Source organism: Camelina sativa, chromosome 19 (assembly GCF_030686135.1).
Source record: "Camelina sativa cultivar CO46 ecotype springtype chromosome 19, ASM3068613v1".
In the NCBI taxonomy this organism is placed as follows: domain Eukaryota; kingdom Viridiplantae; phylum Streptophyta; class Magnoliopsida; order Brassicales; family Brassicaceae; genus Camelina; species Camelina sativa.
This window is the reverse complement of record NC_141898.1, coordinates 1403781-1427392: the sequence shown is the minus strand read 5'-3', so window position 1 is coordinate 1427392 and position 23612 is coordinate 1403781. Positions and strand designations below refer to the sequence as shown.

The following is a 23612-nucleotide window of genomic DNA, read 5'->3' as shown; positions in this document are numbered from 1 at the left end:
AATGTATTCCGAGCTCTATATGTGGATATACTTGTTTGGTTACAAATATCCTAAGACAATTTTTAATATATATCCATTTATAAAAATCAAATCACATAATATGCTAAAAAAAATCTAAAATTTTATTAACTTTATGTATTAAATAGTAATTAAAATAATTAAATATAAGATTAAATCAAAATGAAAGGAGAATTATATTTTAATCTAACATATTGATTTAAATTAGATAGATATATTTTAGGAAATTAATATAATCAGATAAGGAAATAATTGTATTTGGTTGTAAGGATTGTAGAGAATTTAGTTAAGACTTGTTTGGATACAAAGATAAGAGAGGATGTCATAAAAATGTACTCAAAGAATGTTAAGATAGATATATGATCATTTTTTATTTTATTATATAGATCAACAATCAATCGATTGGATGTTATTTACATTAACTAAAAGTATATTCATTTAGTATTTTTTCCTCTTCAATTTGATAAACACATTCACAACAACAAAAGTTTGCTGACCATGTAAGAAAATTTAAAAACCAAATAATAATATATAAAATACAAAAGTTTGGATGCGGAAAAATATAAAAATGAGAATATGAATATCTGATCATTTTTTTTTTCTTATAGATCAACAATCGATCGATTAGCTGTTATTTACATTAGTTACAAAATATATTAATTTAGTATTTTTTTTCCTTTTCAGTTTGGTAAACACATTCACAACAACAAAAGTTTGTTAACCATGTAAGAAAATTAAAAACCAGATAATAACATATAAAATACAAAAGTTTGGATACAGAATATATTTTACGTCGTTTTCAGATATACTAAGAAAATGCAATAGAGATACTAAAAAAATAGAAACATTGACCTTGCAATAGTAAAGTTCTTAAAACTATCCACGAAGAGGTTGGTATCATGGAAGCTTTAATCCCAACAACTTTAGTTTATTTTCAGCCATTTTGTCACAAACACTCGCAGCCTTTTCATTAGGCTTTCGTAGTCCCAACAACTTCTTCAAACCTAAGCTTTTTGTATTCATATTTCTTGCCTTCTTTCATGGTTTTCAACAACTCATGCGTCTGTGCAACCTGTTTTAGACTGACAAGGAGAAATTGATTTGTTGCAGGGGACAAAATGTAACCATTGTGGGTATAAGCGTTCACGGTTCTCGCAAGTAATCCAATCTCTACCAAGTCAAAAGTTAATATTTTGCGCAAGTGTTCCGGAAAACTAATTTGAAACGTGTATCTCAACTTCATATAGCATCGTAAATTAATTGAGTAAGTAATTTGGATGACTAATACGAATATTCTATGTTTTGAATACACAACTGACTTGTTTACCCTCACTTGTAATTTATTTTTTCTTCATTATCATCGCTAAAAACATTAATTTAATATTGAATTTCTAATCTAACTTGTAAGAATGAACATCAAATGAACAAACACGTTTAGATATAATTATCTTCTCTTTTTTTCCACAATTATCTTTTATGTTATAAAGCAAAAATCACTTGAGTAATTAAACTGTGACATGTCATTAATTGCAATTTTTATATAAAAAACAATAATTCAATATTTTTTCAAAAAAACACATTAAAAAAAATCAATTACAAGTCTGATAAAACTAACTTCAGTTTGCATGGCAATTTAACAAAATATATTTTCGGTGCAAAATAAATAAATTTGTTAAAATCCATAACAAAGAAAAATCTTCAACCTTGACTCTCCCACAGTCCCACTAATATAATTAAAGCTTAATTCTCACGATTTATCATGTATTTCTCACAAAAACAAAAAAAAAATTAGCTCCTTCTGATTCATTAATTTTCTTGATATTCAATATATTGTTCACTAATGTATCTTCTATAGATGTGTTAATCTTTTGAGTACGATGTATTATATATATAGGTGCATGGTTCAAAGGGTTTTGAAGTTTTTTAGATGATTGTCATTCGAGCATCCAATTTAAACGGTTTTAGATTCAATTCATATTAACCTTTTCGAGTTTTTCTTTTTATAGTTTGAAATATTATGTTTGGATCTTTGTTAGTATTGGATACTGATAACTCAAATTAAGAATTTAGTTTTTTTGAATCACAAGATTAATATAAAAACTATGTCTGTGGTAATAATACTAGTAACCTTGAAAAGAACTCCCGCTTCTGGCTTATCAACTTTGCTATATAATTACGGGTAAGAAAAAGGTAACTTTGAAACATGTGAATTAGTGTAAAGCTATGTTGTTGTTTTTTCATTTTGAAATATAATCCATAAAATCAAGCACAAGATTAACATTAGCAAGAGCTAAAAAAATGAAACTGAATCTTTTTAAAGAAGACATAGTGTGATTAAATGGGTATTAGAAAGTAGAAACCAATCACACCCTTACATTACTTACTAGTCCCTACTCTTGGTAGAGTTCACATACCGAACCCTAACTGGACCAGACCTAGAAAGTGGATCCGATGTGAACCAAAGAAAAAAGAAGCCAAAATAAGTCAGAGAAACTCGAAAACTATATCAGAGACAACTAATGCTGAATCCTTTGAGATATCTAATCAGAGGTAAGCTACATAAACCGCATGAACTATTGTTCGGTTTAGTCGGGTACAAAGCAAACTGGATCATCCTAAGCTTCAGTTCATCGTCTTATACCTTATCTTCAGCTTCCAGTTGGTTTGGTTGGTTGTTGTTGCCGTGGAGCTTAATTTCTTCTTGCCTTTTCCAGATCAGGAAGATCTGACCAAATATAATGTTTTTTTCGTCAAATCAGTACTAACAAAAGGGTCCAGATAAATATTTAGAAGTGAACAAGTTCGGAACAACTAAGTTCAGATTGATACTTGGTATTAACAAAAACTGAATCAGAGAATAACGCCACTAACACTACGACGGACTTGAGCACAATATTCTATCAATCTTCACTTAGTCTCTATCTATAATTTTTGAAATGCTATATATCATTGCGTTAAGAAGATCAAAGAATGTTGAAACTTACAGAGCAATCCATCATCATCACTGCTTTCATCTTGATCAACAAACTATGAAAATAAGGAGGGAAACTAATCAAACACGGTGGCTTTTACTAAAATGCAATGGAAAGAAATAAGCAATTATGAGAAAACACTCACTGCACTCTCATCATCAGAGGCCGTTTCAGCTGAAACAGAATAAACAATAGAGTCTATCGTTAGAAACAACTTATGATGAAAGAGATCCGAGTATTTGTGATTTTCCTACGCCTTTTCAAACAATATTAGACAACATTAACATAAGTCATATGCAAAGAACAAGAGATATGGCAGGTTGGGTGAGGGTACATCCAAAAAAAGTGAAATCCTAGTCCTTGGAAGGTAAACATAAGAAGATTTTGGATTATCCCCTAGGGACTTGAACAAAAAAGAGAACTTAAGCTTGCAACATAAGTTTTTTTTTACGACTTACAGTTGACCTCCTCATCCTCATCGCACCATTTATTCCAATCAACTTTGATGTAAGGTGCGGGTTTCTCTTCTGATTTCAGCAGTCGTGTCCACCAGCTTTTCTCTTCTTTTTGAATTGAAAATATGATGTTCCTTAGCCCTACGTTCTTCCGATATTCCTGCATCATACATATACATAGCATGGGACATTTGTTAAAAGAAGTATGTGTGGATACTTTAAGAAAAGATTCAAATGTGTCTTGCTAAAGACTAGCTGAATTTATCGATTTATAGATGCAATGATAACTTATTACTTGATACTTAACAGTTGCTGCTAGTTCTAAACATTTAAAGGAAGAAATGGCACTTACTGGCAAAATCTTCCCATATAACTCCAAGCTGAATTCAAAGCGCTCCCCTAGGGCACCAAGAGCAGAGAAACTGAATAGACCCTGAGGCTCACACTTGACTGAAAGGTCTTTTGCATCAGGTAAGGCGACGGTTAGGTAGACCTTATCAGAACGCTGAGCCCAAAGAACCTCCGGGTTACGACTGCAGACAAGGTAATACAACAGTTAAATGATATTGCCTTACTCTACTCAGAGGTATTTTAGTGCAACATACCACCCCAATCACACAACCTAAAGTGAAGATTACGACAAACTTATTACATCATATGATGAAATTTTCTAGCACAGAGTAGAGATTTTCAATATTGAACTTCACAAGTAAAAACAAAAAAAAAAATCAGTGCTTTCATATATTGTAAGCATTATCCATAAGATCTGTGCAAACAACTCTCTCTCATCATCTCAAAGAAGACCACTTCCTATATGACTGATGAAAAACCCTTTAGTAAATTAACTTAAAGGTAAGGGCTTTTCTATAGTCTAGTTAGAGAAAATGTGACGCAGGGCTCAAACTTAGAACATAAACCAAAATCGAAACCTATTTGTGGATTAAGCAAACATACACCAAAGGATACTGATAATTTCTTTAGTAAATCTCAAAAAAAACCCTAGAAATCGAACAGATACCTCATGTTTTAAGAAAAGTGTAAATTTTGGATAGACGAAGGCGCCGGAAGTGTGAACGGTGGACGGAGTATGGAGGAAACGGCGATCGATTTGACGAGGAACAAAAAAAAAGTTGGAAACTTGAAACGATCTTTTTAGGGGTTTCTGGAGTGAAGAAGGTAAAGAAGTAAAATTTACATTTGGCCCCAATAGTTTTGGAGTATTTCATATAGACCCTTAAGTTCACGAATTTATTCAAAGACGATAAAAACTCTTGAAAATATCTCAATTTGGCCACAATTAGAGAGATTTGTTTCCCCAAAAAGAAAAGATATGACAACCTTAAAAGTAAACTTGGGAGTATGTATAGAGAGAATGTTTTTGGTGGACTTTTGATTCAGGTCCCTTGTCATGCTAAGCGTGATGCATGCGTCACTCTTGCTTGTTTTAGATTTGGAAATCTCTTTTAAAATTGCAATGACTAGTACTACATACTATTTGTTACTTTCTCTTGTGATGATGGATTATATATCTCTCTTCTAACTATGGAGTTAACAATTGTTTTAGATCAATTAGAATTTCAAAATCTTTTAGAGAGAGAGAAACCAAATATCTCTTTTTAACACCGGAGTTTTTGCTGTGATCGCTATCAGTTGGCTTCTCTAGCACCGTTATCGGTTCTCTCGTCCGGCATCACTAGCTTTTTCAGTGGTGGTGGCCGGTTTTCGTCTGGCAGTGTCTGGTTATCTCAACGGACGTTGGCCAGTTCTTGTTTTTTGCAAGCTGTGTTTTCAGCCGTACATCGGATCTCTCTGTTTTTATCCGATGGTTTGTTTTCCTGTAATAATGACCGGATTTTTCCGGTGTTAAAGAAAGTTCTATTGTCATATCTTTACGCCGATCTTATCGGTTTAAGACAGTTCTGGTTTTGATAGTGTCAGGTTCCTGATTAAAAGCTCATTTATTTTGCTTGTTTCGATTACCGTTTCGTTGATGTGGTTAAGGAACCAGAGATTCAATTGGGCAAGTAATCGGTCGTGGATAGTTCAGGTTGGTGATCTGCGATTGTTATCACCGGTGATCAAAAGAAGATTCGATTGCTCGGAGTTTGGTTTTTCCCGGCGAGGATCTAAAATTCATCGGGAGTTGAGTCTTTTGCAACGAAGGATGTGTAATCAACACGTGTCTATTTTCGTTTGACGCGTCATGTGAGCTGAAGAGTCGGTTTTGCTCTCTCTTTTCCCTTCTCGGAGGGTTTAATCTTGGATCTATTTTGTGGACTTTAATTTCTTCAAAGTCCACTGGACTGTTTGTAGAATGATTTGGGTGATAGGCTTCTATCAGTAATAAATAAAACTCAGATGACAAAAAAAGAAAAAAAAGGTGCAACTGTGATTGATGGCTTCAGTTCTATACTTTATATTTGTCCTTCATATTGAGGGACAAGCTTTTGGCTAGTACTTATAGGGTAAGATTCTCGAGTGGACAGGATAGAGAGATAAAGGTAAAAACTACATTTAGCTACTCTAGTTCATATATATTGACCCTAGAAAATTATTGAGATACCACGAATTTATATAAACAAGAATAACTCTTACAAACACTGCGCACAAGTGATTTCATATCCCCCATTTGGCATTTTGCAATAATACTTTAAGCTACAATTAAAGTAAAAGAAAGAGCAGAAAGGACACATACAGATAAATGAAATGAAAGGTGCAACATGTGTCATAGTTTGTTTACAGATCATAGATCAATGATGACACATGCTATTTTGCAACACTTACACATATAATGACGTGATAGATATATTATGAGTTTTTTCTTCTTCTCAAGTTCTAATATGGTGTGTACGTAAATCACTTTGCATTAGAGTAAAGTGACAACAAATAAGTAAAATAAATAATTGTCACATGATAATTTGTTTTTCTGGATTATGATTGTTTGAATTGTACATATTAAGATATTCCTAATATGTCCTAAAATCAATTAGTTTGAGGATGCGGTTAATAACTTAGCAGATGATCACTTCACAATTACGACTCACACCTAACGGGAAGAACAATGCTGAACAAACCATCTTTATTACACACCGCTAGGCGAAAATGACACACACATACACACACTAACGTCCGTCTTAATTAATGTAATAAGTATATTAGTATATATCAGTGTTCTAAAACTCGGGCGTATAGCCCGTTTAGGCGCCCCCAATACTCCATTCGGTGGTGTAACGTTTCGAATATATCATATACGATTTATTATGCATTTTCTTAACGGGCGTGTATGCACCACATAGAGCGCATATACAACCACCGCCAAAACGTTCCTGTGTTTTTTAAGTGGGCAAACATTTTTTTTCTTTTGAAAATAAGTGGGCAAAGACTTATTCTATTAAAAGATAACAACTTTAATTAAGATCCTTAAATAATCTGATCTCTTTGGCTCTATCTCTCGTTTTCACTCTTACTAAAGTCGACTATTTCTCATATGTTACTCCATCTCTTGACTCTCGTCTATCTCTCTGTGACTCGACTCCAACGTTAGCTGCTTCGTGATCGTTCATTGCCGTCTTTGTGCTATAGTTCTTTACTATTTTCTAATTTAGTATTATTAATTAAACTAGTAATAATTTGATAATTTTACTTTTATGGTTAGAATTTAGATTCTTTTTGAATCATTTATATATTTCATTGATCTTAGAGCACCCGATCACGATTAGATTATTTTAATATTATATATTTGATAACTCAACTATCTCTTCGATTGTTTTTAACAAAATTGCAGAAACTATCTTCAAAACTGAATCATTAACACTTACTTTTGTTATTATATATATAGTTTAACTATCATATATATATATACACATATATATATATATCCGCATTGACTCTGCCTAAACACCCACATATACAACTAGGCGCTAGGCGTTCGTCCATCACCTAGAGACCGCATAGCGCATTTTAGAACACTGGTATATATCAGTACAAATCTTTTTTTTTTTTTGAATAAAAATATATCAGTACAAATCATTTTAGTTTAATATCTATATATACTGTATGTGATAAAGCAGAACATTAAAATAGATGAAATAGTATTAGATATAAACCCATGTTAATTACTTATATTTTTCGAGATAAAATTTAATAAGATGTTATAATAGTTGTTAATTTTCTTTTCTTCTACCAAATTAAAGATCAATATTTTTTTATTAAGAAAATTAGAATTGAAACAACCACAATTCTATTTCGTAAACTCTAAAGTTGGCTGGTCGATTGTAAGCTGCACCAGCAATTTCTATTTTTATTTAAACCATGAATCATTATTGAATACGACATTGACTATTGAGACATGTAACCAATAGAAACAAAAAAGAAACTAGCCAAAGAATGAACCTCACAAAATGAAGAAGCCATAAGGAAATTTGAATTTGTACATTATTCGAATACGATGCACAGAAAAATCTAACCGAAAAATATCTATTTATAAAACTAGGTGGACTAAAATCTCACAAAATCTTGTTTTCTTATGTTTGTAAGTATTTGCTTTACTTGCTTTCTTATACCTCCAATTATAAATCATAAAAAACTACAAGATATGTAGAATCTCTCTTGGCACGTGCCGTGAGTAGTCAAGAGATTAAGACATCATGCTTTAGTTTCGAATTCTAAAATATTGTAAGTTGTAAAATATTGTGTTTCCACAAAATGAAAATACAAATACTGTATATGGGTTTAGTTTTAAAAAATTTCATTCCTAGTTTATTAGATAGAAACAAACAACGATTAATGTAAATACTAAACTAGCATGTATTCTGAATCATATGTGAGCTAATTTGTTGTATTATTGTTTTCTTCAAATTTGTTAAAGGAAGAGAAGACTGGAACCCACATGTGTCACTTTAAAAGTCTGATGTGACCTTTTTGATGGAGATGCCATCGTGCGAAAAAAGATTACATTACAGTGTGTGCCACAACTTTCATTTTTTTTTTTTTTTTTAACTTAAGCGATGTTTTGATAAAAATCCTTTGAGTTGTTTACGTTGTACTTTTTATGTTTAGTTTGATTTCTTTATTTTCAATTATATTTTCATGATGAAAAATCCAAAACAAAATTAGAATTACACAGATTTAGTTATTTATTTAGTCTTGATTCTTGTTTAACCCTAATGCATATGAGAAACTTTACACAAATATCAAACATAAATTTAAATACTAATATACAAGACTAGTTTGCCTCGACTGGTAGTATTTAGTAGACCATACCCCTAAGCCCTAAGGAATATTATCTCTTATCTTTACTTTTCATCTTGAGTTTTTTTTGGGTCTTTTTACTTTTTTCTTGGCCACAGCTTTGGCTCGAGTGGGTTTCTCTTTGGTCCCTATTTTTTCGAAAGCGATAATATGATATGAACATATTTAATGCTGAGGTTTTTCCTTTTTTTTTTTTTTGGACGTTATGCTGAGAAAATTATTTAAAATTTTGTGTACTGTATAAAATAGTGAGAGTACCAAAACAAATAAAAAAGATCAGAAAAAAAATTGTCGGCCAAACCCTTTTTAAAAATAATTTTGTAATAATGCATGTGAACACTTTCAAGATTATTATTGAACAAAAATTCTATTTCTATTTTGTTTCTTTCTTTTTAAAATAATTAAAAAAAAAAAGAAGAATTGATCGTTGTATTCCCCTCGTGATAGAGAGGAGGACCAAACTCTCTGTCGTTAGCCACTGACAGTTTACTAAATCGTATGGTTGCTAAAATGTTTTACATTGATTTTGCAGAAACTTTTGTTTCTTGTCTTTTTATTTTATTATATTGTTTCCTGAGTGTCCTCTGTTTTTATCCTTATAAACTATAATTCATAATCACTCGTGAAGGAATCTTGAATGTTTTCTTTTTATTAAAAGCTCCTTGAGGAATTTTCAAGATTTTCTTGGGAATTTTTCACACTTTCTTCTTTAAAATCCAAGTTGTTACCTTTTTTTTCCTTATAATAATTTCAATATTCGTATCACAGTTCCTTGATAAGTTTGCAGAGGTATTTCTTCATCTCAAAGGAAACGATTTGTCTTCTCATTTCTCATTCTTCTTTTTTCTAATGATGAAACTACTTTTTTGTTTTCCAGGAAAATAAATTTTTTTAAATCTCTTTGTGTTCAAAAGTCATCTTCTCTTCTTGCAAGTTGTCTTAAAGAGGAGATTCTGTAACCCAGGTGGTGAGTTCGTCCTGTTTTTCTGGAATTCCACATGCAAAAATGTTCATTTCTTTTTCTAATCACTTAATAAATTACCTCTTCAGTCTTCACTTAGCCTTAAAATGCGAAGATTGGTTTCCAAAATTCTCTTCTGTTTAATGCATTAACGAGAAAAGACTTAAAAAAAGATCAGATCTTGTGTGTGGACCTTGTTCTTGAATTTAATGTGTCTCTCTCTTTGCAGGTTTTCATGATGCTGATGTTTACTACTTAAGTAGTTGTGTGTGTTTTTATGGCTATGGAGAAAGTCTTCCGTGGCATGCCATTACTGGTTCTGGTTCTGCTTTTAGCTTCTATTGATGGCTCTACACAGCTTCAGTCATCTCAATCTCAAACCCTCTTGAGGCTGCAACAGCTTCTCTACTATCCCAAAGTGTTAAGCAGCTGGAACAACTTTACTGATTTCTGCAATTCTGAGCCAAGCCCTTCGCTTACCATTGTGTGCTATGAAGATAGTGTAACGCAGCTTCACATTATAGGAGACAACGGGACTCATATGTTACCAAAGAGTTTCTCAATAAACTCATTTGTTACTACTCTTGTTAAGCTCCCTGATGTTAAAGTTCTCACGTTTGTCTCCCTCGGGTTATGGGGTTGGTTACCTCAGAAAATTAACCGTTTGTCCTCATTGGAGATTCTCAATGTGAGTTCTAATTTCCTCTTTGGACCAATCCCTCATCAGCTCTCTTCGCTTGCTAGTCTTCAGACGCTTATACTCGATGAGAATATGTTTTCTGGTGAGTTACCAGATTGGATTGGTTCTTTGCCGAGTTTAGCTGTGTTGAGCTTGAGGAAGAACGTGTTTAATGGCTCACTGCCTTCTTCACTGAGTGGCTTGTCAGGTCTTAGAGTTCTTGCTTTAGCTAATAACCGCTTTAATGGAGATTTACCTGATTTAAGCCATTTGACAAACCTTCAAGTGCTTGATCTTGAAGGAAACTCTTTTGGACCGTTGTTTCCTCGGTTAAGTAACAAGTTGGTTACTCTTATACTCAGCAAGAACAAGTTTAGATCTGCAGTTTCAGCTCAAGAAGTTAGCTCTTTGTATCAGCTTCAACATTTGGATCTTTCCTTCAATACATTCGTCGGTCCATTACCAACTTCTTTGATGTCTCTTCCTGCCATAACTTACTTGAACATTTCACACAACAAACTCACCGGGAGGCTTTCAGCAAATCTTTCTTGCAACTCACAGCTACTGGTTGTTGATATGTCATCAAATCTTCTTACCGGAAGTTTGCCTACTTGCCTTAAACCGAGTTCCGGCACTAGCAGAGATGTTGTCTATGCAGGCAACTGTTTGGCTACCACGAGTGAAGATCAACGTCCAGTTTCATTTTGTAGCAATGAAGCTCTTGCTGTTGGAATCCTACCGCAGAGGAGGAACAAAGTTTCCAAAGTGGGTATTGCTTTAGGCGTAACCGCAAGCATTCTTGGGGTTATTCTCCTCGCCGGTGCCTTATTTGTGGTTCTTAAGAGATTAAAGGCTAAGAGAACAGTGACGAAAGCTTCTCCAAGATTGATCAGAGAGAATGCTTCAATGGGGTACACATCAAAACTACTATCAGATGCAAGTAAGAGAACTTGTCACACATTTTACATAGAACTTGATTTTTATTGATTACTTATGTTGTGTGCTACAACACTTTGAAGGGTATATATCTCAAACAATGAAGCTAGGAGGGCTAGGTCTTCCAGCTTACAGGACATTCTCACTGGAGGAACTCGAGTATGCGACAAATAACTTTGAATCCTCTGCTTTCATGGGTGAAGGTTCTCAAGGACAGGTAAGGCAGTGAAGCTATAAGCTTTCTTTTGCTTCCATGTTTTGTAGTCCAGTTGAATAAAACAAGATCTTTGTGCTTCTTGTTTTTGTATTTCATCATTATTTCCAGATTTATAGAGGGAGGTTGAAAGATGGATCCTTTGTGGCAATTAGATGTTTGAAAATGAAGAAAAGTTGCAGCACCCAAAACTTGATGCATCACATTGAGCTCATCGCAAAATTGAGGCACCGTCACTTGGTTAGTGTGCTCGGGCACTGCTTCGAGTGCTACTTGGATGATTCAACTGTCAGCAGAATGTTTTTCGTATTTGAGTATGTCCCAAATGGAGAACTCAGGACCTGGATTTCTGGTACAACATTGAAACTTGTCCCAAGAACATACATACATACACCATATGCTTTTGTTAACTTCACCTGATATTCTCTTGTCTTGCTATGTTTAGATGGGCATATGGGAAGATTGCTTACTTGGGAACAACGCATAAGCGTAGCGATAGGTGTAGCAAAAGGGATCCAGTTCTTGCATACTGGTATTGTGCCTGGTGTTTATGACAACAACCTGAAGATAACAGACATTTTGCTTGACAATAACCTAGCGGCCAAAATCAGTAGCTATAACCTTCCATTACTTGTGGAAGGTCTTGGAAAGGTAAAATGATGTCACAGATTTTGAATCTTATTTTTGAACCTGTTTTGCTTTCATTTTTAAGGTGGGGCAAGTAGGATCTCGAAGCGGTCCCAAAGGCACTCTAAGGTATGTAGAGTCTTCTTCACTCTGTTTCTATGGTTTACATGGTTTAATCCTCTGTTTATATGGTTTAATCCTCTGTTTCTCATCAGCATCAAAGACGAAGATAAAATCGATATATATGACTTTGGAGTGATATTGCTAGAACTTATAGTTGGAAGACCACTGAGAGCAAAGGGTCAAGTCGATGTTCTAAAAGAGCAGGTAACGCCATTCGATATAATATTACTATATTAGCTACAAACAAAATCATGAACAACTACTTTATAAACCGTGTTTTTCATTTGTAGTTACAAGCGAGCATAATAGCGGATGATGGAGCGCGTAGGAGCATGGTGGATCCAACGGTCCATAGAGCTTGCTCAGACCAATCACTGAAGACAATGATGGAGATATGTGTAAGGTGTCTCCTTAAAGACCCTACAGAACTTCCTTCCATTGAAGATGTCCTGTGGAATCTTCAGTTTGCTTCTCAAGTTCAAGAAGGTTGGCTACAAAACAGCAATCCTCCGAGCATCCGCGGCTCGCCTTCTCCAGCTCCAGCTGCTTCCACTCTTCCTCCTCCCTCTCGTTTACACCTAACAACACTCGAATCTCCTCGAGATTCAGGTAATTTGAAAATCAATGTCTCACCGTCTTTCATGATCAGATATTGATTTTTAAAGTAGTATTTGATTCAGGAAAAATTTAATTTGAGATTGAATAAGTTTTATTGGTCTGAGACTTTATATGTGGCTGTAAATTGCAGGATGTGAAGAACATGAGAGGTAGAGAGAGACAAGAGTTTTTGTTTGGTCTCCGTTGTGTTGTTAACACTACCCTTTTGGAATCATAACCTTTTTAATTGTAATTTTATGTTGTTGTTGTTGTTGTTGTTGTTTATTGTCTTTTTTTCTTTGTTGGAAACGACCAAAACAGTTAATAATAGTTAGAATTCATGACGATCATCATGACTCATTGGTACACGAAAGAGTATATATCGTCTTCCCTGCCACAATTCATAGTACAGGTCCTTTGCAATATTCATAATCTTTCTTGCGATAAAAATTCCAATTTCTAATCTTTCTTTCAATAAAAAAAGTTCTTTGTGACGTTAGTTTCTTTCATGCAAAATAAGATTTGGCAACACAGATTTGGTCATGATGTAGAGAATATAATCAAATCTATGTTGTTTCTTCTTACATGAGAGTGGTCTTCTTTGCGATTACATTGGGAATGTTCAGCTCATACTAACATGTATTAACGCACGCATTGTAAAAATCAATTAATTTTACCCCTATGATGATAATTAACTAGTAACTATCTCATTCAAATATCTCACGACATCTCTACATGGTATGTATACCTATGTTGAATACTATATATTATGCTCTTCTCGTTCTTAACATTATTAAAAAAAAAAAAAAAAGATAGATCACATAGATTAAAGACGACTCTAGGTTAATAAATTCATCTCCGGTGAAAACCCTCCGCGGGAAATATAACATCGGAAGCAACCGCCGTGGATCCAACAGCCACCGAAAAATCAGCACCGCTCTCTTCCTCATCCTCATGATGCTGATCTCCTCTACTTTGCTGATGCGGTGGCATTGGCGGCAACGAATGTTCTAAGTTAGTCGGAGCCATGACGTCATAGCTGACGGCTGCTGCCTCTGCGGCCACGGTGAAGCTGTTCATGGCGGCTCCGGCGAGAGTGGTGGAGGCGGAGGAGTTGTTGGAGTATTCTGGTTGTTGCATAACGACTAGTTGTTGTTGTTGGTGATGAGTATGTTGTTGCATAACGTTGGCCATTGCGACTCTACTGTTTATTAGTTGTGATTGCACCACCGATAGTTCCGCCTGTAGCGAGGCCACCTAATATATTTATGGTTACAAAAGTATTTTTATTTAATCATCAATGATTCTTAATTAGAGTCTTAAAAATAGCATAGGAAATAAATTTGCACTTAACAAAAGAACTTAAAAAAATTTCTTAAAAATTGAGAATTAAGTAAATGTATCTATAGGTTGGGGAATAACATAGATTTCTTTCAGTTTTTTATTTTTACTTTTATATTATGTTTATCTAAAAACTTTCTAGTGTATGTAGTCGATTTCAACCGTTACAAACTATACTGAAAAACAAAAGGCTAATCAAAAGAAAATGTAATTCTTTTACCTGTTGTTGGAGAGCAAGGATGGTTGAGACGCAGCCATAGACAGGATCAGAGAGTCGAGCCTGAGCTTCGTATGAGATAGTAACCACCGCGTCGTGGCGACGGTTCACCGGGATATGATGCAGCAGTTTCGACACGTTGCTCGCTCCAAAAACTTTATGGACAGCCGCGAACCTAGCCGCTCCTTGGTCCGACCCGAAGTGTGGAGCGAATATGCATCCACTCACACACTTCCTTCTCAAGAACTTGCAAGCCCCACAAGGAGACGCCGTTCCTGTCCCCGTCGTCGTCGCAGCCGCAATGGATCCTCCACCGGAACTTAGTGATGACGTCGTCGGAGTTTGTTGTGACGTTCGTCTTCCGGCTAGTGATTTCCGGCGAGAATCTGAGGTGTTGTGGGGTCGCTGCTGATCAGCCATATCACCAAACAAACATTAATTAATTATTAGGTATAGATGAGAGTTTCTGGAGAGATAAATGATGATGATATCTCTATTTCTATAGATTTTATATGAGTGTGTGAATGTGTGGATATATATAAGTAAAAAAAAAAAGCAAAAACGGAGGAGGCCACGTTTGTTTCATGAAGGAGGTCGCGAGGTGAATGTGGTAATCTTTTTTTTTTTTTTTCTTCATTTTCAATTTTTCTTTTTGGTATACCATTCATGACAATAGCTATATTGTCTTATACATAAATCTTGTTACGCGTATAAAATAATTAATAATGATTTAATTTCCAAAAAATTAAATTTGGTCAAAGATTTTCTACCCTTTATTTCATTTCCAAAACTGAATCTGGTCAATGAAATTTGTTTTGTTTTTTTGGCCTTTTGCATTTAACAGCTTTAAAAGTTATAACTTTTCTTTTTGATTACTTTTCTTTTAATTTCCTTCACAATTCTACTTTAACTAATTAACCAATACTCATAAATCATACTAAAGCTTATACAGTTATCAATGATAAAAAAAAAAAAAAAAAAAAAAAAAAAAAAAAAAAAAAAAATCATACTAACGTTTTAATTAGTCAGATACAAGAAAACGTGAGAAAGCCTTGTTGACAAAATTTAAAATTGGAAATGAAGTCATTATTGCTTATAGTATAGATGTACGTACGTAACACCGTTTATATGTGGGAAGAAGGAGCGTATACTGGATTAAGAAGATGTAACTAAATTAGGTTATACAGTATATCGTGTATTGTTGATATTGTTAGGTGCAAGAAAGAGCGTCTAAGTGGGGAAGAAGGTTTGAGGCGCACGTGCAAAGAGAGTGTTTGATTAACTAATATAAGTATTTCTTATACTTTATATCGTTAAATGTACATAAGCTATTTTTCCTTTTAGGTCTTATTATAATTTAAATATATTAGTTATGGTTAGAACCAGTAGTCCAACAAACTTATTGAAATGCGTACGGTACATTGCGTCTCAACCTATTAGCAATACATTTAATATTTTAAGTTATAAATACTTTTTGCTTACAAAAGACGAACACTTGTAAACGTTTCCAAAAGGGGGAAACTTTCGGAAGTTGTTGAAATGAGATACATGGGGAAGTAATATATCTAATCAAGTTAATTATTGTGATATTAACCCATAAATATACTCATTTGGTATGGAAATTGAAAACCAAAGTAGAGACGTAGGCCATTGTCCATTGACAACATATGAATTATGCGAAGTACACGAATTCATTTGAAGGTTAAGTCTAGAACATAACCAAGATGTATTGGGCATAGGCCCATATTCTTCACGAGTAGGGAGGGGATCATTAAGTTGTTTTTTAGTCTCCTCTTCGTTGCACGGCATGTGCTATAACGAAAATTCACATTGAACTTTTCTTTATCTGTATTGAAAGGAAGATAAATGTGAAACAAAGAAAGATAGCTAGTTTCGTTGTCTCAAAGGGTTAAACACGTACGATTACAATGATAGTTATATACTAACAAATTAAAATAGTATAGTATAGGAAGCACCATATAAGTATCGACGTATCGTATTCGTAATATCGTATATAAGGATATAACTAAGATGAGTACATATATAAATGTTAATGTCTGAGAGAGGAGAGGCACGAGAATCGTGTTGACCGTTTCGTGTGGAGTTCTTTGTAAGCTAACCAACCTTCATGTCTGCCGTGCTCCTTTTCTTCACAACATTCCTCCCTTCTCTTTTTTTCTTACTTTTTGTCATTTTTACAATAGTTTTTTTTTTCTTCATGAAATTCAGAGTATATTTCATTAGTTATTATACCTTTTTATTACTCAAATAAACATCATCTGCAGTGAACAAATAGAGTAACATATGTTAATGTTCGTTCATACATAGTGGCATGCTAACTTAACTACCGTTAAAAAAGTATATGCTAAAACTAAAACTATATTATTGTTTGAAATTTGCTTAAATGTATGAAATCTTTAAGCTCAAATGGAAACCAAAAAAAGAAATATGGATTTTAGTGATAGATTTAAATGAGAGAAATATGTTTAGTGATAGATTTTTCGGAATCTAAAAATAGATTCTCAGTCATAGTTGGCACTTTTATTTTTCATGAATAAAAGCGTGTTCATAACTTTCCTAAAGCGACCGATTTAGGGTATTGGGGTTTCTATAAATTATACGTATGCAAATACGTACGATGCTTAAAGTTTTCGAATTAAGAGAGTGTCCACGGAATCAAAGAAAATGGCGTCACTGAAAGCAGAATAGGATAACTTCTGAAATGTGGAACTTTTGTATTATTCAGCTCAAAGGTTTACAATGCTGTGAGCAGCTTATTTATACAAACTGTCGTAAACCCTAGTGTATCCTAACAGATGTCAGAATCCGATTACACAATTTGAATCTAAGGCTGCAAATTGGTTAGACAGCTCGATTATTGTTTTGTCTCTTGATTGCTTTATGGTTGCTTTAGTTGTACTGTCTGGACACGCGGCCACCGTCTTCTCTTTATTGTTCTTACCCTGAGACACGGCAATTACAGACGTAGCTTCCTCTCTCGTTTTGTCTTGAAGTGAAGCTGGCTTGCTTTTGCTTTTGCTGTTAGGTGAGGGATTGACCGTAGTAGCCGTAGTAGCCGTTGGAGTCGAACGTTGGATCCATTGGGGCTAAACGGGCCTTACTTCTTTATTCACGCGGCCCATTTGTTCTTTAGACGAAGCGGCGTCGTTCGTTTCTCTGCAATCAATGAAGAAAGCAAATACTCTGCTTCAGACCGAGGCTCTGGTCTTATGTTGCTATCAGTCACCACTGTCGTCCACTGACGATGGCAACTTGTCTCTCCGTCTCGCAAAACATAAACAGATCATGCTCACGGCTCACAGCTTCACAATCAATGATTTTTTTTTTTTTTTTGAATGAATGTAAAATCACAATCAAACAATGATTACTTGCTGGCCAAAGGAATCGGGATCGGAAATTCAAAGCCAGCGACACCCGTCGGTGGATAGTGTGGATACTACCAATGGTCAATCTTTATACTATCCGTTTTCATTGCTTTGGCAAGCTATGACTACATGGCACCGATGTTAAGGCTCTCTTCTAGATTTAGTTGCTTGATTAGAGTGGGAAAGGTAAACATAAGTTTCTCCTATTCTTAGTTTCTTACTCCTAATCAGCAGATTCTTAATTATTGAGTTTTTTTTTATTTTGTTAGCAGGGGATATAAACGTTTTTATAGAAAAACTATGTTGGAAGTTGGAACTATCTGAAGGATGATTGCTTGAAATTTCATTGCATTGTGGGGTAAAATTTATCAATAATATGAAAAAAATTTGTAACATCCGAAAGACAAAGTGGTTGGTTGTATCTTGCTAGATAAATAAACTCGAAAGTCAAATAATAAGAGTTTTAAGACATTACTACATTAGTAGGACAAGGTGATGATGAAATCAGGTATTCTCACAAGGCAATGTTCCAAAACAGCAAGAACTATCACAACAGCAATTCAACTTGTTCTCTCTGTTCTCTCCGTTGACACAGACATCTCCATAACTGAAACTTAACTCTTCCTCTGCAAATATGTCCCTTGCTGCAAAGAAACAGAGCCGAGGAAGCAACGCCCCCGAGCTTCTCAACAGAACGGTGGAGAGATTCCCGCCATCACAAGAATGGTTGATGAATCTAGCAATGTTCCCAATTCTGGTGGCGTCGATGTTTATTCTTAAACAAGCATTTCCTGAAGGGAGGTGCTCGCGTACAACCAAAAGTGCCGAAGCGAAGGATTGTGTTGACCTGAGTTTGTCATAGATACTTTGACGTTTACGTGCTTCATCTGTTGTTAATAGCTCACCTGTAAGAAGACAAACCAAAAAAACCAGCTTCTAAATTTTGAAAAAACTGGTCTAAAACTCTAAGCTGAAGACTCTCAGGTGATGTATAAATGGTCATTAGAGCAGATCATAAAAACACATTCAAGAAAAAAGATTTGCTGTTATCTCCAAGCTTAGCATCGTGTTACCATCTCTAAACGATTGAAGCATGAACACATCAAAAGATTTCACTGATGGAGATCACACTATAACACAATACTGAGCTAAGAAGACAAACCATAAAACCAGCTTCTGAAATTTGGATAAATTGGTCTAAACCTCTAAGCTGAAGGCTTCTCAGGAGATGTATAAATGGTCTTTAAGAACAAGATCACAAAAACACATTCAAGAAAGAAGATTTACTGTTATATTTAATCTCCAAGGTCCAAGCTCAGTATCGTGTTACTATCTACTAAACGCTTGAAACATGAACACATCAAAAGATCAAACCTTTCACTGATGAAGATCACACTATAATACAATGCTAGAACTAAATCTTAAACCAATGCACCAAGCTAAATCTTCAAACTCATATGCTTTTGAACTTAATAGCTAATGCTAATGTCCCTCTAATCATGTATTCTTGTGCTCAAATTTTCCAACTTCCAATATAAATCAATCAACTTTGAAAGTTTAAAAAGATCAGTAAAACTATTCTGAAATCGAAAATGTAACTGTAACCTGCATATTCACAGATGAACTGGCCTTGCTTGATGAGCTGATCAGCATACAAGCACCAACCTTTCTTCTCATCTCTAACAACCTTCAAACCAACTGAAATCCCCTTTTGCGTAACCCGGTTCGAACAATCCGACCCGCATCCACAACCCGACCCACATTCGTTAGCAATCTCCTCCATCCCCGCCGCGAACGTTAAGCACTTGCAGTATCCTTCCTCGCACTGCTCACATTCGCATCCACACATCCTCTCTCCTGACTCGTCAACTAAACTCACCCCAAACCGTCCGCGTTCACTCACCGAGTCAAGATAAGAAGGTCTCGTCGACTCGGATCCCCACCATTGACGCGACGGAGGAGACGAAGCGGGGATCTGAAACGGCGTGTAGACGAAATACGCGTACCGCTGAGAATCGACTGAGTTCCGAAACGGGATTGTGATGTTTTCGAAGGATCGTGCGGCGTCAAGGGATCGGTGAGTGGTGATGGATTTCGAAACTAGGGATAAGGCTTTGCAGGTTTGAGAAACGGCGGCGAGTTCTTGAGGGTTTAGCCATGGGAGAATCAAGTCGGCACATCGGAGGAACAAATCAGTGGCCGGAATAATAATAACATCTGAAGCTTCTCCGAGACGACGCTTCTCCGGTGGCGCCTCTCTCTGCATTTTTTCATAAAACGACGTCGTCGTGTTATGTTTTTAACTACCGTCGTTGAGTTTAATAAGGTTTATACAAAAACGACGTCGTGTGTTAATATATATTTTTTTAATTATTCCTCAGGAAGAAAAAAGACAAAACCAAATCAATCTGAAGAAGAGAGACAAAAAATGCCGTCGCCACCGACGACGACTTCTCTATCGGTGACACAGACGATAAACGGATCACACAGCTTCACAATCAAAGGGTACTCATTGGCGAAAGGAATCGGGATCGGAAAACACATCGCGAGCGATACTTTCACGGTCGGGGGTTACCAGTGGGCAATCTATTTCTATCCTGATGGGAAGAATCCTGAGGATAATTCGGCTTATGTATCTGTTTTCATTGCTTTAGCTAGCGATGGTACCGATGTTAGGGCTCTCTTTGAGCTTTCTTTGCTTGATCAGAGTGGTAAAGGGAAGCATAAGGTTCATAGCCACTTCGATCGTGCTCTTGAGAGCGGTCCTTATACTCTCAAGTATCGTGGCAGCATGTGGTTCGTCTCCCCGATTGCTTTTTCTAATTCTTGATTTTTTTTTTGCTTTTTAGCCCTCTTTGCTAGGGTTTGGTTAGGAATTTTCTTTGGGTGACATTGATTTCGCTCTATTGATGGGGTTGAATATGAGGTTATGGATGTTGTTATTAGTGGTTAAGAGTTTAATTCGTGATGGAAATATTGGGATTAGTAAAATGATGTAGATTGTTGAAAACAAAGATGGTGTGAGCTCACAAATGTAAATGATGAAAGAGATTGAGAAATTTAGAGAATAGTGAGATACATTGGCTGTGAATTTCTCAATCTGTTTGTCTTGTTTTTTGGTGTGGCCTGATATGAAATTGAAAGATGAGTGATGATAGCTTTCAGATGTGAGAAGATAAACGAAGTTCTTTTCTTTGTGAGAGAGTTGATGCTTATCTTTATTTATTTTGATTTGTTTGCAACTGTGACCTATGGAAAGACAGAGGAATTTGAAGTAGGAGAAGCAAAAATGTAGATTCGTTTACCTGTTCTTGACATTCTGAAACCAGTTTGCCTGACCTTTCCTGTAAAACTGAGATTGGTTTCTTGCTGCTTCACCGGCTTCTAGCGTTGGTTCTGTATTTAAGGAAACTTAATCTGGATTGAGAGAGGGTTTGGACTGATATCTATGCTGTTCTTGATAAGTAATATGTTTATACGTGTTGGCATGTTTTCAACGGCCCTGTCATTGCGATGGTTCATTATATGGGAACCAATGCTTTCAAATAGGACCCTTGGTTGCTGTTCACATGCATATAGCAGCACAATTGCCAGTTTTCTTGCTTTTTTATGAACCTGTTCATGTTAGGTTTTACACCGTTTCTATGACTTAAGCAGCATGGTACCTTTAGTTTTTGCTTTTAAGAATCTATTGTTAGGTTCTTTTTATTACTTAATCTACCACTTTCTGCTGGTTTCTTCTTCTTGAAGGTGATACCTTTGGCTTTGATTTGACTCTGCATTAGAAAAACGTCAAATTGTTGATGCAGAGGAATCATTCCCTCATTGAGTTTTGTGCTTCCCTGTTTCGCTCAGACAGATTCTTATTTGATTTTGTTTGGTTACAGGGGCTACAAGCGTTTCTTTAGAAGAGCTATGCTGGAGACATCTGATTTTCTGAAGGATGATTGTTTGAAAATTAATTGCACCGTGGGAGTTGTGGTCTCAGAAATAGACTGCCCACGGTTACATTCTATTCACGTCCCTGCATCTGATATTGGATCTCATTTCGGGATGCTTCTGGAGAATGAGGACGGTTCAGATATAACTTTTAATGTCTCAGGTGAAATGTTCCGTGCTCACAGGTTAGTATTGGCTGCTCGATCTCCTGTATTTGAAAGCGAGTTCCTTGATGTTACTGGGGAAGAAGATCGTGATATTGAAGTTACTGACATGGAGCCTAAGGTTTTCAAGGTAAATTTTCTCTTAAGCTTTTTGACACTAAAGTATTTAATACCACACGGCACACACTGTAGAGTTAAGACGCATGACATTTCTCTCTGGTTTCTGTGTGCACTAATGGTGAAGGCTTTGCTCCACTACATATACAAGGATGCTCTAATTGAAGACGCGGAGTCATCATCATCGTCCGGTTCATCTGTTGGTCCATCTGCATCAGACACATTAGCTGCAAAGCTACTAGGAGCCGCTGATAAATACAAGTTGCCTAGACTAAGTTTAATGTGCGAGTCAGTGCTCTGCAAGGATATATCAGTAGATTCCGTTGCTAATATTTTGGCGCTTGCTGACCGCTACAATGCTTCCGCCTTGAAATCCGTTTGTCTGAAATTCGCAGCAGAAAATCTCAACGGTAAGCGATATTTCCTTACGACCTCGTGCTTCACACCAAACTTAAAAGTTGCTCATAAACATTTGTTTTGTTGTTGCAGCTGTTATAAGGTCAGATGGGTATGATTATCTAAAGGAACACTGCCCATCACTTCAATCAGAGCTTCTGAAAACATTTGCTGGATGTGAAGAGGAGTTGAGCGGAGGAGGGAAGACTAGGAGCGTATGGGGGCAATTCTCAGACGGTGGAGCTGACACAAATGAGAGAAACGGAAGACAGCGACAGACATGGGGAGATGTCAATGGAGGAGCAGAGAGAAGCCAGAGTGTTTGGGTTCAAGTTGTGAACTCTAATAATGCAAGCGGCAGAAACAATAATAATGACAACAATAACAGTGATGACCCAATGGCAGAAGATTGACCAAAATAAAGGGTAATAAAAAGCCAAAGGAGTAAGCTGAAAGTAGGATCAGATATATCGCTGAGATCTTGTAACTTCCCACAACCGAAAGGTGTGGATTATAGGAGACGGTTTAGTGTTGTTGTATTACGTTTTTTTCCTGTAATAATTGGAGTCACTTTTGATAAACTAAACAACACTCATCATCAATATAAATTTAGTAAGATTGTTCTGTTTTCTACCCCTTTACAAACCAATCATCTCCGAATCAGCAGATGCAGTGCCCGCCCGAGAGTATTTGATGCTTAAAGCAAATCAGAAATTGATGATGATGCTTAGTTGATGATGATTAATTGATGATTAATTGATGATGTTTAGTTGTTGATGATGATTTATCATGATTTCTCTGTTTTCTTACGGTTCGATTCTCGTAAGTGCGACAACGTTTTTTGTAACTTTTTGCTTCTTCTCTCCATTCGATTCCATAACCTTTGAACAATCGCATCAAGTTTTCGGATGATGATGATGATGTTGATGCTTTCTCTGGTTTTTGTGGTTCGATTCTCGTGTGTGTGAAAGATTTTGTGTGTCTTTGCTTCTTCTCTCGAATCGATTCCATAACCTGGTTCTAGATCACTATAGCATCACAATAACATCTTTGATTCATTAATTTGGTTCACATTGCTTCTTCCTCTCTCATCCTCTGTTTTGTTTTTTACATTCCCTTTGGCTTTCTTGCATCACAAGTAACGTTGGTTTTTGATGTTTTTTCTCTTGGCAGATGGCCAATATACCTCTTTTCAATTTCAAAGAGTACATTGATGGATA

The 23612-nt window shown here is 35.6% G+C and overlaps 5 protein-coding genes and 1 long non-coding RNA gene across 12 annotated transcripts; 3 read left to right on the top strand and 3 right to left on the bottom strand.

The window, feature by feature from the left end:
• Nucleotides 1-2292: 2292 nt before the first annotated feature.
• Nucleotides 2293-4780, bottom strand: LOC104764008 (co-chaperone protein p23-2). Its single transcript, XM_010487430.3, has 6 exons — nt 4464-4780; nt 3798-3978; nt 3449-3605; nt 3136-3164; nt 3003-3045; nt 2293-2743 (listed from the first exon to the last, which is right to left on the bottom strand). The coding sequence occupies exons 1-6, from the start codon at nt 4466-4468 to the stop codon at nt 2709-2711; spliced, it is 450 nt and encodes a 149-aa protein (XP_010485732.1). The 5' UTR covers nt 4469-4780; the 3' UTR covers nt 2293-2708.
• Nucleotides 4781-8900: 4120 nt separating this feature from the next.
• On the top strand, nt 8901-13179 carry LOC104764007 (putative inactive leucine-rich repeat receptor-like protein kinase At3g03770). Of its 6 annotated transcripts, none has more exons than XM_010487427.3 (10): nt 8901-9484; nt 9573-9662; nt 9886-11275; nt 11355-11488; nt 11597-11837; nt 11931-12136; nt 12198-12241; nt 12328-12439; nt 12526-12844; nt 12984-13179. In XM_010487427.3, the coding sequence occupies exons 3-10, from the start codon at nt 9934-9936 to the stop codon at nt 13004-13006; spliced, it is 2421 nt and encodes an 806-aa protein (XP_010485729.2). In that variant the 5' UTR covers nt 8901-9484; nt 9573-9662; nt 9886-9933; the 3' UTR covers nt 13007-13179. The 6 variants fall into 6 exon arrangements, 4 of the variants coding, with proteins under 4 accessions (XP_010485729.2, XP_087359301.1, XP_010485730.2 ...); XR_015591660.1 differs by having other exon boundaries at nt 8927-9484; nt 11931-12017; XM_087503175.1 differs by having other exon boundaries at nt 8927-9484; nt 12526-12902; nt 12943-13179.
• Nucleotides 13180-13517: 338 nt separating this feature from the next.
• LOC104764006 (LOB domain-containing protein 20) lies at nt 13518-15053 on the bottom strand. The gene is made up of 2 exons (XM_010487426.3): nt 14394-15053; nt 13518-14089 (listed from the first exon to the last, which is right to left on the bottom strand). Exons 1-2 carry the CDS (start codon nt 14808-14810, stop codon nt 13685-13687), a joined length of 822 nt encoding a protein of 273 aa, XP_010485728.1. The 5' UTR covers nt 14811-15053; the 3' UTR covers nt 13518-13684.
• Nucleotides 15054-17608: 2555 nt separating this feature from the next.
• Nucleotides 17609-18247, top strand: LOC147920048 (uncharacterized). The gene is made up of 2 exons (XR_015590447.1): nt 17609-17962; nt 18049-18247. It is a non-coding gene; the product is annotated as an uncharacterized LOC147920048 (long non-coding RNA).
• On the bottom strand, nt 18189-20161 carry LOC104764005 (histone-lysine N-methyltransferase SUVR3). Its single transcript, XM_010487425.3, has 2 exons — nt 19382-20161; nt 18189-18681 (listed from the first exon to the last, which is right to left on the bottom strand). The coding sequence occupies exons 1-2, from the start codon at nt 20040-20042 to the stop codon at nt 18281-18283; spliced, it is 1062 nt and encodes a 353-aa protein (XP_010485727.3). The 5' UTR covers nt 20043-20161; the 3' UTR covers nt 18189-18280.
• A 43-nt stretch (nt 20162-20204) lies between these two features.
• LOC104744470 (BTB/POZ and MATH domain-containing protein 4) lies at nt 20205-23023 on the top strand. Of its 2 annotated transcripts, none has more exons than XM_087500430.1 (4): nt 20205-20572; nt 21664-22009; nt 22148-22406; nt 22486-23023. In XM_087500430.1, exons 1-4 carry the CDS (start codon nt 20205-20207, stop codon nt 22803-22805), a joined length of 1293 nt encoding a protein of 430 aa, XP_087356556.1. In that variant the 3' UTR covers nt 22806-23023. The 2 variants fall into 2 exon arrangements, with proteins under 2 accessions (XP_087356556.1, XP_087356555.1); XM_087500429.1 differs by having other exon boundaries at nt 22124-22406.
• The last annotated feature ends 589 nt before the right edge of the window (nt 23024-23612 follow it).

Coding starts and splice junctions, on each gene's coding strand:
- LOC104764008 (XM_010487430.3), bottom strand. Junction 3,606..3,797: donor TATATGGGAAGATTTTGCCA/GTAAGTGCCATT, acceptor TGTATGATGCAG/GAATATCGGAAGAACGTAGG. Junction 3,165..3,448: donor TGAGGATGAGGAGGTCAACT/GTAAGTCGTAAA, acceptor ATTCTGTTTCAG/CTGAAACGGCCTCTGATGAT.
- LOC104764007 (XM_087503175.1), top strand. CDS start 9,934: ATGGCTATGGAGAAAGTCTTCCGTGGCATGCCATTACTGGTTCTGGTT. Junction 12,137..12,197: donor TTGTGGAAGGTCTTGGAAAG/GTAAAATGATGT, acceptor TTCATTTTTAAG/GTGGGGCAAGTAGGATCTCG. Junction 12,440..12,525: donor TCGATGTTCTAAAAGAGCAG/GTAACGCCATTC, acceptor TTTCATTTGTAG/TTACAAGCGAGCATAATAGC.
- LOC104764006 (XM_010487426.3), bottom strand. CDS start 14,810: ATGGCTGATCAGCAGCGACCCCACAACACCTCAGATTCTCGCCGGAAA. Junction 14,090..14,393: donor TCCTTGCTCTCCAACAACAG/GTAAAAGAATTA, acceptor TAAATATATTAG/GTGGCCTCGCTACAGGCGGA.
- LOC104764005 (XM_010487425.3), bottom strand. CDS start 20,042: ATGCAGAGAGAGGCGCCACCGGAGAAGCGTCGTCTCGGAGAAGCTTCA. Junction 18,682..19,381: donor GTTCATCTGTGAATATGCAG/GTTACAGTTACA, acceptor GTCTTCTTACAG/GTGAGCTATTAACAACAGAT.
- LOC104744470 (XM_087500429.1), top strand. CDS start 20,205: ATGCCGTCGCCACCGACGACGACTTCTCTATCGGTGACACAGACGATA. Junction 22,010..22,123: donor TGGAGCCTAAGGTTTTCAAG/GTAAATTTTCTC, acceptor CTAATGGTGAAG/GCTTTGCTCCACTACATATA. Junction 22,407..22,485: donor CGCAGCAGAAAATCTCAACG/GTAAGCGATATT, acceptor TTGTTGTTGCAG/CTGTTATAAGGTCAGATGGG.